General features: G+C 44.5%; 1 protein-coding gene across 1 annotated transcript; it reads right to left on the reverse strand.

The window, feature by feature from the left end:
• Positions 1-1,893: 1,893 nt before the first annotated feature.
• LOC147673661 (protein S100-A2-like) lies at positions 1,894-10,091 on the reverse strand. The gene is made up of 2 exons (XM_086946398.1): positions 9,950-10,091; positions 1,894-2,075 (listed from the first exon to the last, which is right to left on the reverse strand). The coding sequence occupies exons 1-2, from the start codon at positions 10,079-10,081 to the stop codon at positions 1,938-1,940; spliced, it is 270 nt and encodes an 89-aa protein (XP_086802524.1). The 5' UTR covers positions 10,082-10,091; the 3' UTR covers positions 1,894-1,937.
• Positions 10,092-14,225: the final 4,134 nt, after the last annotated feature.

A 14,225-nucleotide genomic window follows, 5' to 3' on the forward strand; every position in this document is an offset into this window, starting at 1 on the left:
CCATCAAAGCAATGTATATGGATCCAGTTGCTAGAATAACTACAATGGGTTTCCAATCAGATGAGGTAGTGATTAGAAGGGGCACCCGTCAGGGGTGTCCTTGTTCACCTCTACTCTTCTCATTGTACATCGACCCGCTTATAAGGAAGATTCTTGCCTCTGAAAAAATACCCCCTGTTGTAGCTCATGGTCACACCACTAAGCTATTGGCCTATGCGGATGACTTGGCAATCGTTACTACTAACCCGCAAGTGGCAATGCAGGAGCTAAGTAGTCTGGCTCAGGAGTTTGGGAAATGTTCAGGTTACAAACTGAATACTGAAAAAACTATAATAATCTGTTCTACCAATATTCAGAAAAGAGATCAGAGGTATGTGGACTCCGCGGTCTACTTAGGAATTAAAATAAATGCAAACGTAGGAAAAATTAATCAAGAAAATTATGGGCCCCTATTAGCCACAATTGAAAAAGAATTAAGAAGGATTAATGTACTACATTTGTCATTGATTGGGAGGGTCAATGTGCTGAAAATGTTTCCCAAGCTATTGTATTTATTCCGTGCCATACCACTTTTAATTGAGGAAGGTTTGATGAAGATGGAAGCAGTGTTTTCACAATTTTTATGGCAATATGGCAAATTCAGAAGATCTATAGCCCGACTTTCTGTACCGTTAGAGGGAGGTGGGTTATCTGCTCCTAACCTACGGTTATACCATTGGGTTTGTTTATTATTACGTATGAACTACTTATTGGATTATCATGTCCCTGAAGCATTACATGATACTGATAGAATCCCCACAATTTATGATCTAGTAATGGGCCAAAAGGCCAGGGGGATGCTAACACGTGAAATTAATGCATTACATTTTAAGAGGAGTAAAAGCAAAGTGCTGCTATCTGCCTGGGGGACATGGAAGGCGGTGCGTAAATTTCTTAAGATCCCTAAAATTAATGGTACAACTGATCTTTGGAATGCAGGTCCATTTTCGCATCTTGGACAAAATAGGAATAGTAGGTGTTGGAAAAGGTTGGGCATTAGATGTTTAGGGGACGTCATGGAGAAAGATGATATCCTGGGGTTTGAGGCTTTACAACAGAAATTTGGTATCCCCTCGAATCACTGGCTGTTATACAAACAGATAGAACAATCAGTGAAGGCATTAAGACCAAGGGTGTCTGTTCAGGAGCCAAATCCATTGGTGCACTACATAATGAGTGGGGGCAAAAAGATTAAAATAGGGTACAATCATCTGCTACAGGGATTGGAAGAGGATATTGGACAAGTTGAAAATGCCTGGGCTGTAAGATTAGGAGATCCTGACATCGATGTGGATTACGCTTTGGCATTAAATAGGAAAATATTAAGAGCGACTAATCTGAAAGCACAATCCTTTCTCTGGTTTTTTCTTTTTTCTGTTTAAAAATTCTGATATGTCAGCAGGTCCAGCTGATATCTGTATCATGTAAAGTTGTTCTCGTTTTTCATTTTCTGATCCATCTCAATAAAAAAAAAAAAAAGCCTAAGACACATTTCCTAGTTTACCCCACAGCAGTCTGGAATGTGTGTGTGCGGGGGGGGGGGGGGAGGAGAGAAGAGAAATGGACCAGGTAGAGTGCTTCACACATGGATATTTAAGGGAACACTTTATTTCCAAGTCAAAATGTATGTAGTTGTCACTTGGCAGTCCTTTGCAAACATTAATTAGAAAAAAGGAGAGTACATAGTACATTCAAGGACCCCAAATATGTAGCCTTGTATTGCTCCATTTCCCACACTCATGCAGACTAGGAAAGCAGGAAACTCTTCTGGATATCGCCCCTCAACGATCAATCATGTGACACTCACTTGCCAAGACTGACATCTTACTGAAAAGGAGGAATAAACTAATAAAATGCCATACTTCTTTTTTTATTAAACTGAGAAAAATGAGTTTAGATCAGGATTCACATTCCTCCATTAGCATACTCAGAGTTGCTAAAAATACGGCAAACTCTCTGAAGGAAACCTTCTGGTCGCCATCCAAGTCCATCGTCTTCATCGCCTCTTTTGCCATTTCCTCGTCTTTCCCAGAGGCCTGTAGAAAGAAGAGGAAACAAACAAGAGAAGGTTTTATAAAATGAAGTAAATTATGTTCAGAACATTCTACTTTCTCGTTGGAAAGGAAATTTGGAGAAGCTTCCTTCCAAACCCCCCCCCCCCCAACCCTTAATATTTGCATTATTCTATACATAGATGAGTCACTCAATACAATAGTTAAACTGTTCATAAGACCATTCTCCAGAAAACCAGTGTTTCCTTGACAATTATTTTGACCAGATGGGCTAGCCAACAAGAGACATCCAGTGGTACTGGTTGCTCAAACCCTACACCATGGCAGACTGTGGTAAGTGAGGCACACAGCCTTCGAGTGGAAGTTCTATGGATTTTAACAAATCCCTTCCCAGGGGAGTCCAGTTTCTGGTTTCCTACAATGCAGTGAAGCCTAAAGCTCCACCTTTGGGGTTGCTGAATAGGTCACCTGCTGCCTTAAGGAAGAACAGTCTCAGATGAAAGAGCGGGGCAGAGAGGGGCTGGATTGACAGGGTCACTCTCTAGAGAGAAAGAGACGCAGAATTAACATGCAGGTCAGAAAATTCTGGAGTACAGCAATGGTCTAGTGTGTTTGCTTGTTCTGCAACACCTCATACAGCATCCATGTGTCCAATGGCCTTCATCCAGCAAGGGCCTCAGCCTCAAGCACGGGATGAGTGTTGCATTCCATGCAACTACACCCACCTTGAACTGCCAGAGCCAACAGTCAGTCCTTCTGCCCTCAATTTGTTAACATGAGCTTTGAACCAAAAGTTAAATTCGGGTTAGAATGTCATTCCTCCCTTTATAGAGGGAGACTAAATATGGACCTAGGGAAATGTGGTGTTCTGGATGTTACACGTAATCCAAGAGCTAAAAAGAACCGGGAGGGGGGGGGGTGTTGAATTTCAGACTTTGAAACAACCTTAGGGAAATGTCTTCATGCTCATCCAGCCTTCTAATATTTCATCAGGACAACCAGTCAACCACTGCCCTCCTCCAGACATGAACTAGGAGAAGAAAAACCAAATGCAGCGGTTTATAGGGCAGGGTAATAAAAGGAGACTGCTCTATTTTAGGTACTTCAGATAGAACAGTCTACTAGCAGCCACTACAAAGGGCTAAACATAGGCTCAGCCATCAGTCATTTGACGAGTTTAGAGGAAAGTTGGTCAACTACTAGACAAGTTCCTATACCTCAGTCATGGTAGTTTGTGCGTTGGCCAACTTTGCCCATCAGCAGTCATAAAAGGTGGGTTCTTGCAAATAGCTCAAATTAACCCATATTTTCCCCTTAATTTGGGATACAAAAGTGCTTTCATCCATGCGGGCTGAAGGCCCAATCCTGCCCATTGTTTCCAGCAAGGCTACTGGAACGGTGTCATTGGGGTGACAGCTTCCAGTATCTGTAGAATTTTAAATGTAATCAACGTAAGCAAGACCCTTCCCGACTTTCTCCCAGAAGAAAGTATTTTCGTGCTCACAAGCTCCCCTTGGCAAATACATTGTTAATCCTAAAACGTGGTTAAAGTACACACACCCCTAGACAAACATTCAAACTATACCAAAGGGTTGCTTGTCTGAAACAAGTATTGTAGACTGGATGGCGTCAAGTGCTAGCATTCTGGAATTATATTCTAAGCATCTTCTCACCCCAAGCTTCAGGCTTTCTATTAAGGGAAGAGCACAGGTGCTTTCCAAACACTCCTACTGAGGGCATCTTGGAGATCACCATTTAAGCAGCTGTGCATCCCTTCTGTAAGAGCTAAACAATAAATATCACATCTAGAGGAGACAACACTCATTCTGCACAGCTAGGATGCAAACATTTACTGTAGTGAAGCAACAAGAGACAATATTCAGTAAAAAAAAATATATAACCAATATTGCCAAATGTTGGAAGTTAGTGGTGGAAGAGAGGACTTCAGTGTTAGTGCCTCTATGATTATCCTGTACTTGGTTCTAAATCCATCAGCCCTTAAAGCTTTAAGTTTACATAGACAATCCATCTCGATAAAGTGGAAAGTACCAATTAAAAAGATAACCAAACAGGCATGACATTGTCAAGCCAGCACCCAACCAGAGACATGAATAGGCACTCAGAAAGCACCTGCTAAGCTGCAAATTGCAAGCAGCAGTGGGAAGGTCCAGGTATACATTGGGCTAATAGGCCCTACAATATGAGAGAATACACATTGACTAACTGGCAATATAGGCCCATATTGCACATCAAGCAGTTCTGGTGACATTTACAAAACACAAGGCTGAAGGTAGAGTTTTATCAACGTAACCTGAACCCTCCTCCCCAGCCCCACTTTCCCCAATGGCTGTTGTGAGAAGAAACCTGGTATATGCTGCCAACTAAGTGGGCAACCTGTACCAGTCCAAACAACCCTTACGGTGATTTAAGAGGTCAAAAGAGAACATTAGAAAGCGATTCAAGTGGTAGCTGTGGAGAGCAGCCTTTTGGCTTAATCTTGAAGGAATGTTAAGCATCTTTTTTACTAGAATGCAAACCTTATAGTATTGGTTAAATGAAAGGAAAACCACACAGTTGTTATAAAAGTAGGTAAATATTAATATAACACTAGTACGATAAAGTATCTTCTACATGAAGATAATCACACAATACTGTAGCACAGAACCAATAGTAAATAGCACTAATACACAGGGGGCTCCAAGGGGAGACAAAACCACATACTAAAATAGGTAGTATAAGAACCACGACTCAAGTCAAGACAGTGTCAGGAGGATGTAGAATCGCTGGGACCCCAAAAAAAACACCCAAGGTGAGCAAGTAGGGACCCGACTGAGGACAGGGTGCAGTGTGGGAACACGACTGCGTGGTTCGTACAATTCTATGGGAGAGTCATGGTTGGAGTTTTAGAGTTTAAGGACCCATCCCAGTGGACTTCGAAGAAACCAAGGGAAGTTAGGATGTTGGAAAGCCACCCCACCCGTAGATAGAGGTACCCAAGTTGCCTGTCCCAGGGAAGCCAGGTGCATAGGTCTGCAGTGGCGTCGGAAACGGCTGTCAAATCCAAATGGAGGACTTCGAAGGAGGGCTGCTGCTGGAGAAATGTGCCTCTGGTCGGCAGCAACCATTTTGGGCTGCCCGGGACCTCACAAAGCTCTTTGTGGGGTGGAATCATACCTCCTACACAGATTACCATTGTGGGCATATGATTCCACAATTTTTTACACCAAACACAATACGGTTACATGCAGCCGTTTCAGAGTTCCACATGGTTGCATAATGCTGTAATGGCTGAGGCACTGACAACTGGGGAGAATACATGCAGCAGGGGTGTCCTGCTCATGCAGTGGCACCCTCACTCTGAACCAAGCACCCTGCCTTCAGGATTGTTAAAGGGTAGCTATAGGGGTGACTTCTAGGTTAGTGCAGTGGCCCTTAGATATAGTAAACCTAAATCTGAAGTGAGACATGCACCAACGTACATAGGCTGCAATGGCAGGCCTATGGGTTCCATTTTGCATATTGGGACATATTACTTGTTACTCTGTATACATTTTTTTAAATTGGAATTGACGGAGTGTCGCTTTAGAAAGTCTGAGACTTGGCATCATTTGGCCCGATTCCCCTGAGTTTTTGCTTTCTGACCTACCAATTTAGACTCTGTTTTTGCTGGCTTAGTGTCTCTGCGCACTCTTACTACGGATCAGTGTTAAAGTGCTACTGTTGCAAATTGTATTATGGATTGGGGTTTCCATGATTGGCATATTTGATTTACTTTTCAGTACCTAGTAAAGTGCACTGAGTGTGCCAGGTCCTGTAAACCAAATGCTACTAGTGGGCTGCAGCACAGATTGTGCCACCCACATGAGAAGCACTGAAAAGGTAACTCCGACCTGCCACTGCATAGTCTGTGCGCAGTTTATAACTGTCATGTCTACTTGGCAAGTGCACCCATTTGCCAGGCCCTACCCTTACATGCAAGTCACCCCTAAGGTAGGTCCAAGGTACCCCTGTGGGCAGGGTGAAGTGTATGTGGAAGTTAGGACTGGTGTGTGGCATATCCCGATCATTAAATACTGTCAATTTCGTTTTTCACTATTGAAAGGCTATCTGGCCCATAGGAAAGCCAAAGTCGGCTTTATTTCGATATAAATATATCTTTAAAAGCATCACAATACAGTTTAAAATACATAAAAAGCCATATTTGAAATACATATGAAACATTAATTCATAAGAATAACAGTTGTACAAATGAAGGCAATAAATTAGATAAAATAACCATAAAATCTCAATTAAACAATGTATGAAAGCGTTTTGGACCTGATCAACCAAGCCCAATTTAAAAACTTCGCTAAGCCACAGGGGCCGTGTATCCGATTTCAGAATGCGTAGGGCCTCACCACAATGTCTTGTACCCAATTCTTTACAGAGGGGTTTCAACCACCTAATACGAGGGGCATTGTATGCGGGGCATACAAAGAGAAGATGCGGTACTGTCTTGATCATGGTCTCACAGAATGGAATGGTCTGTGCTGGGGCTTCCATCTGGCAGTCAATTCATGGACAGGCAGCACTCCGACTCTAAATTTAAAATATAGAACCCTATCTCTAGGTTTAATAATGATATCGAGATAGGGTTCTCGGAATGCCACCTCCTTATGCAGTAGGAATTAGACAGTAGAACTACCTACATTAGGATTTGAGTTTCTCGAATTACCCATTTCCAATAAGAGTTTCAGGACAGACTTGGGGAGTGCGGTCCTGGACTGCCAAATATTTCCAAGACCCACTTCCTCAAGTAACCAATTCACATCCCTTAACCATCTTATTCTGTGCCAGCCAGACAATGATAAAACCCCTTTTAGCCCCTCCGCATAACTCGCAAGTTCCGGGACTCTCCATAGGCGCGCCCAAAGGAGAAGAGGGCGTAGCCTTGCCTGTTCCTTGATGGGGCGACAGCCCATATGAAGGAGTAAGGGAACAGAGAGGGTACTATAAGGGAGACCCAACAAGCCCTTCAAGAATTTGTTCTGAACAGGTTAACTCATCCACATTCTGCGCCCCCCCAGAGCTCCGCCCCGTACAACACCGCACTCACACCTCTTGCCTTATAAATATCCAGTACCGGGGCAATTGGTTTAAAGGTGGAGGAATGCTGTTCTTTGAGCAGGGCCCCCACCACCCTTTTGTGATTTATCAAGTTTTGAAGAGGACAGTTCCACCTCATGGTATCGGTGAGGCGGATTCCTAAGTAGTCAAACTCCTTGACCCTTTCGAGGCATACTGAGTTCAACACAGGAGGCCTGCCTATCTTCTTTGGGGGATTCAGGATCAAGTATTTGGTCTTCCCCGTATGGATTTCTAACCCCCTCATGTCACAAAAAGATTGGAACCTATCAAGGAGGCTCTGCAGGCCGACCGGGGTCTTCGAAATCAGCAGGGTGTCATCTGCAAATAGGAGCCTGGGTATTCTTTTGCCCACCAGGAAAGCATGGGAGTTAATTTAGAACATCTAATAAATATAACTTCCCATTGGGACCAGATTGAAAAATACAATTTAGTATGCCTGAACTCGGAATCTAAAGATGCATCTTTTAGTAAAGGTGATTGACATTCTGGGTTTTAAAATACTGCTTTTAGAAAGTAGCTATTTTCTTGCTTAGCCATCCTGTGTGCCCGTGCTAGGATGTATATGGACTGTCTGGCTTTGGAGTAACAGGGGTTGGGGAGGTGCTTTCTCTCAAATGGCCACCATGGGTTCATGTGTCCTGCCTTTCCTGAATCAGTCAGGGATGGGCTGATTAGACCCGGGCTGCTTTCAGAGTAGTAGGAGTAGTGAGTGGAGAGAGGAGATTTCCCTTGCACCTGAATAGGCCCAGACTGCCTCTGACAACGTGGTCTCTAACTCCTGCCAGGAATGTGCACCACCGGTTCTGGCTGGGCACAGACACTCTCTGCTGAGAAGACAAAGGATTTTGGGGTATAAAAAGTGGGTCCCAAACCCCTAAATTAGAGAACTCTTTTGGACCAATAAGACAGCAAAGAAGAGCTAGAGAAGCTGTGAGGAGTATCTGCCAATTTTCTGAGCGCTTTGCTGTGTTGGCCTGCAGTGGCTGCTTCTATCTTGGGCAGTTAAATGACCAGACTGAATTTTCTGCAACTTCTTTGTTGAAGTATCTCCAAGGGCCTGAGGTAGAGCATGCCCCCTGTTCAAGAAGTCTCAAGAACAGCAAAGACTTCAGTTCATCCGCCATCAGCACTAGGGACTGTGTGTTTTGTGCTGCAACAGAAGAAAAAGGAACGCAACACTGCTGCCAACTCCATGTCCTAACGGCACTGCGACCCTGGTCTCACTGACAAAGCCATCTTACGCCACCACCGAGCTGCTACTCTCACTGTGACCTGTGGGCACTGCACTTGGCACCACCTCGCTTCACACCGCTGCCTTCGTATCACCGAAGCAGCTCCACAAAAAATTAAATGCCACTGCTTGCACTGTGGTTAGAGGGCACCGCTTGTAAGTTACAGGACACCATCCTCAACTGGCACCGCAGCCTTTACCTACTGGTACCATCGACTCCAGTTAGTCAGCCGATGACAGCACTTCAGCAGTGACGACGCCTGCACCGTGACCTGCCAGCACTGTGAATAGCACTGTTTCACTTCGCACCAACGACACCATCTGATGCCGCCACCAAGCTGTTGCTCGCACCGTGATCTGAGAGCATTGCACGCCACACCGCTGCACTTTGCACTGCAGCACCCGACGCCTGCCAACCCCAGCTCTCCTGACTTCAACTATGAGGAGTTCGATATGCAATGCGTGTGACTTCAAGGGCCAGACGACTCCGGAACAGACGCTGTGCTTTTGGAGCTCAACGAGAGGTCGCCGACGCACTGCATTTCTGAAGGTACTGTTTTGCGGGTTTTCCAACACCGTAGTTGGCCTGCGATCAGCCAGAACCATTAGGGTTGGTTTGTTCATGATGCTGTGATTGCCCAGGACGGTAGCCATCAACTTCAAGGTACTGTATTTCAAGGTTATTTTGGTAACTGAAGATTTCCAAGTACTGTATTGTGGATTTCTATTGTTTTTAGTCTTGTCTTAAGTATATAAAAATATTGGATATTTTTCTAAACTGGTGTGGGGTCCTTTTGTAGTGCTTACACTATTACTGTTGGCTATGTGCAAATGCTTTCCACACTGCCTCCAAGATAAGCCTGACTACTCGTGCCAAGCTACCAAGGGGGTGAGTAGGGGTTATTTTAGGAGTGCAACCCCCTTAGTCGGACTAGGACGAAGGGCCCCTATTTGGACAAAGGTACCTACATCTGCCAACTAAAGACCCATCTCTAACAAACATTTAAAGCCTCAGTGTTTTCTTTAATTCATTTTTGACCGACACTGCGGGCAAGTCAATGTTTTGGGCATGTGGGTTTGTTGATATTATAAATATTTCCAACAAATTATTATAAATCAGATTTCAACAAGCAATTAAATGTCTTCTAGTACAGTCACATAAGTTTAACAAGACATGAAAAAAAGAAAATGAAGTGCAATGTGGGACAGCCCATTTTTGCCCACAGGGACCTTTTTGGTTAACAGTTTCTCACACACAAGGGAGGATTCATTGTTTGCATTGGGGATGGGCTGCATGGGGAGGCTTGTCCGGTATGGTAATAAATGTTCTAAACACAGCACTAAGATTGTGAAAGCATGACAATACCTGCAATTAACATATGTTTTGTGAAGTGAAATATTCTGCTAATGAACTCAGCACTGAATTATGGTAAGTAATTCTCAGCAAGACATTATCTGTAAATGACACTCTTTGAAACCACTGGCAAACATTCAATAGGTGTATATTCAAAGATTGATATAGGTTTTAGGTTGTACTCACAGATAGACTTGGGAACTCTTCCTTCAGAAGCTTGGACAGCTCCTCCTGGTTCAGCTCTCCGTCCTTACCATCAGCTCCAGAGTATTTCTTGAATGTCTGGATCATAGTCCCACAGAGCTCTTCCAGATGCATCTTGACTGTTTCAATCTGTAAACCAAGTACACAAACCCTCAGTCGGGTTCCAAAACATTACCAGCTTCAAAATGACAAGAGCCGCTCACTCTAGCTTCTTGGCTGTGCCTAACAGTCTGTGTGTGCACTTATGTTGCATTTAAATTCATGTTTCATGGAAGACATTGTATTTGGTGTGTTCACCATCAGAATGTCTGTGGATACGACTGGGTATCCTGGTGCACTGCAAGGTCATCATTTATTGTGCTTTAAAAGCCAATGCAAGAGAATATATTATGAAAAGTGTTGTAAATGCACCATGTTACCACACATTTTCTTGGGGGACCCCCACCCCCCATTGTCACCTGGTAGGGGTCAGGATTACTTGCTATGCATTGTTTGGGCCAGTGTGTAACGAAACTTAAGGGGGGCCCCCTGCAAAGAGCACAGATGGGCCCCTCCCACCTGCCCCTCTTTTGCTGAGGGGACCCCATGAAGTTTGCCCCCCACCATGAGGGCTTAAGTTACGCCACGGATTTGGACTGGTCTGACAAAACGGGCCAGGTTTGCTTTAGGTTTACAGTCCGACCCTACCCACCAGCACGTTGGGGGGTGGGGGGCTAGGACTTATGTTTCTTATCCGACTATGACCCAGAGCAAGAGACAAAAAAGCATTGGCAAAGCAAATGGGTCTCGCCTCTGGTACCCGTGAGCTTTGCCAATGGTTTTAAGTACGCTACAGATCTGAAGAAAGGTGTAAATCTGAGTCTACTCACAAGCCACATTTTGAGAAGACCAGAGATTTGCAGGATCATTAAACACACAAACAGATGACTAAAATCTCATTTATACAACAGCAGAGCTCGTGCTTTGTGACAGAAAAGAGCGGTCACTTCTACACAGGACAGATTGTTCAACTTCAGATGGGAGCAGACATCAGCCTGGAGCGTGATCAGAAATAACAGTAGATTCCAACAGATCATGAAGAGTCGAGGGTGAAAAAAAAAGTGCCACAACGGAGGAAAAGCATATTTGAGAAAGGTGCACAAAAGTGCTAAGAGAAGGTACTTGCATTTGTCTCCCTGCCACAGAGATGGAGATTGGGAACTCTGAAACGATTTTTGTTTCTTTAATGCAGTTTTATATAGTGCAGACTTTACCCGAAGGTGTCGGAGCACTGTACAATAGATCCAGTTACGTTACAAACTAGAACGCTACAAAAATAAACGTGAGACTAGAGGAGGTAGGGTAAAACCATAGAAGGCAAGAACACATCAAGCAAGGGTGAGGAATGTACAAGGAAATATTACAAATTTATAATGATGAACAAACTTCCTAGAGGGGTCTGAGAATGAAGGTATTAGCTCTGAAAGTGTCTTTGAAGGAGAAGAGATTTGAGGTCAGCTTTGAAGGTCCGGACAAAGGTGGTGGCACGGAGCAATGGAGGAAGCGAGTTCCAGATTCTCACTGCATTACCTGAGAACGATTGAGCCATCGATCTTTGCTTTTTGAAGGAGGGGTGGGCTCAAGCAGAAACTTTTCTGCATTCTGAGAAGGTCTCGAGCCTCCAGACATTCAATTTATTCGCCAGGTAATGAGGGGAGGAAGTGTGCAAGGCTCTGTGGGTGATGCAAGCAGTTTCGTAAATAGAACTTGCCTTGATGGGAAGCCAACGTAGAGAAGACAGGATACGATAACCAATGAGAGGCGAACACCTCGTAAATAAGCACGGACTATGGGGGGGGGGGTAGAAGATGTTAACAGAAGTGCTGAGAAAAGCTGCCAAGAGGTCAACTTTAATTATATTGTAACCTACACTCCGTCAGTCATTTCATAGCGGCCGGGCTTCTGATGCACGTATAATCTGCTGCCCCAACTCCGGTGGTTTGCATTCTGGGACTTGTTAAGTGCGTCACAGCCCCATAAAATATGTACCCCAAAGTATCAAAATGTGTAATAAATGTGGACGGGGCAGCATACGACACCGCTTGGACGTGGGAAATTCAAAAGCTCTCCATTCGGTCCATAATTAGTTATTCTCAGGTATAGTAAGTAAAAACTACAATACCCAGAATGCTCAAAACACCACAATGGGCTGATGCACAGAACACAAGGTGGAACTTGCCAAGAATGGCCACACCCTCACTGGAGCCAATCAAATGCCGGGTCTTTACTTATAGAATTGACTTGTTTAATTTGACTTCAAACTTTGACCTGCCCATCTTGAGAGCGCTCGAGGCCTATCGAGGAAAGCTGCCGGTATCCAGCTGACGACAGGGTCTCCCACTCCAGGCTCGAGGACGACAGCCGTGTGCACCCCATAATACAACCAGGGCCACAACCCCAAAAAGGGCAGAGAGACGAGGCCTGGACCGGAGCAGCTGATCACCCCGGGGCCTCGGCATCTAAGCGGCTATGACAATGCATCAGGGGTGCCGTCTGAAACGTGATCCTTAAAACACTCGTTGAGCCTCGGAGAAGCGCCTTGTAGTCCCGCAGAACAGACCACAAACCACGCATACCGCGGAGAATCAGGCCTGTGTCACTCAGATCAGACCACACACCTCAGGGAGTTGAAACAATATAATACCCAAGCTACACCGATATCTGTATAGTCATGTGGAAGGGCGCATATATGTCTTTACACACACAACTCTTTTTGATCACAGCACCCTATATCCACATAGTCCATAGAAAATCTCATTAACACCAGAAATAGTCCAATCAAAGCTTCTGTCTTGACGTCTTTAATTTCCACAAATTCGTATAGTCCAAGTTACAGCCGACGCGCGTTTCGCCCTCTGGGCTTTCTCAAGGCTTGTTTGAAAAAAAGGGCTGAGCGGGATGGAAGAGAATTCCTTAGTTATAATAATGTCCCTCGGGTTTGTATGATCTTTCAATGCGCATATATCAGAGGGTACATTGACGAATATATGAGGAATAATCGGGCTCCACTTAATATGTTTGTCCAATTCAGAAAGTAGTTAGTCTTTGTGTAACATCACGCAATTCATTAGAGTTGCCAATCCATGTTAATCAATGGGGCCAAGATTTCGATGGGATTGTGATAAATCCCGATTATTCCCGACTAGCTGAGATCAGTAGTCCCTGGCCATGGTGTGTTCCCGGTCAGTGTTTTCACTGACTAATCATTTTGAATGATTAGTCAGTGAAAACACTGTTTCTGGTGTTAATGAGATTTTCTATGGACTATGTGGATATAGGGTGCTGTGATCAAAAAGAGTTGTGTGTGTAAAGACACATATGCGCCCTTCCACATGACTATACAGATATCGGTGTAGCTTGGGTATTATATTGTTTCATATGTGTCCTGGATTCGGCTGAATCTCAGGACAAATTGACACTTCGGTGGGTAGGTGTCACATACCCTTAAGCACCCAGGCCTTGGTTGCCATAGATACGACTTAACTATTGCAGTACAATTGGCATTACTTTGGAAGATAGTGCAGTTTACTATAGCAAACCCATAACCAATGTTTACAACACCTCAGGGAGTTGTCACCCGGAACAAGCCCCGTCTCCGAGCCTCTTACCGTGAGCCACAGGCGGTGAGCGCAGGATCCTGGACGAGAGAAGCGAGCAGACGCCGCTCTCACCGGCCTCTTTAAAGGCCCCGGCCCCGCCCCTTTACTCCAGGTGAGGCCGCGCTCGGCCTGCTTCACACAGGGTCGGCCTCACTCAAAGGGCGGTTATGGGCCGCTCTATAGAATGATCTATTGGCTCTAATTTTAAAACACGCATTGTCTGCAGCAACACCACATCCATGCAGTCTGCCCCACATTGCAAAACGCCAACACAGCGTCTTTTTTATTCTCTGAAAACTGCCCGATTGCAAATAATATGCGAAACTTTTTTAGCTTCTTAATTCGCAAATGGGGGCTCTTTATTTTGCTGCCCGGGCCAATTTTATATCTCAGTGCGATCCAGTTTAAGTTCAACTGGTTTGAAGCGACCCATTAAAAAATATATAAAAACCACGAAGCCGATTCTTCGGCCTCCAAGGCCTGGTTGACGCCGACTCAGCAAACCCCAGATTCTCAGATCTAGGTTTTTTTTCCCCTGGGAAAGGCCTTTTAATTCACTAAAGTCCATAATTAATAATATTTTTTCCCTCTGGATATTGAGACATACACCGAAACTACAG

This window comes from Lissotriton vulgaris, chromosome 12 (assembly GCF_964263255.1).
Source record: "Lissotriton vulgaris chromosome 12, aLisVul1.2, whole genome shotgun sequence".
NCBI classification, from domain to species: Eukaryota; Metazoa; Chordata; class Amphibia; order Caudata; family Salamandridae; genus Lissotriton; species Lissotriton vulgaris.

Excerpts from the sequence above, each read along its gene's own strand:
- LOC147673661 (XM_086946398.1), bottom strand. The coding sequence starts at position 10,081 with ATGCATCTGGAAGAGCTCTGTGGGACTATGATCCAGACATTCAAGAAA. Across the intron at positions 2,076-9,949 it reads AAGAGTTCCCAAGTCTATCT|GCCTCTGGGAAAGACGAGGA; the intron begins GTGAGTACAACC and ends TTCTTTCTACAG.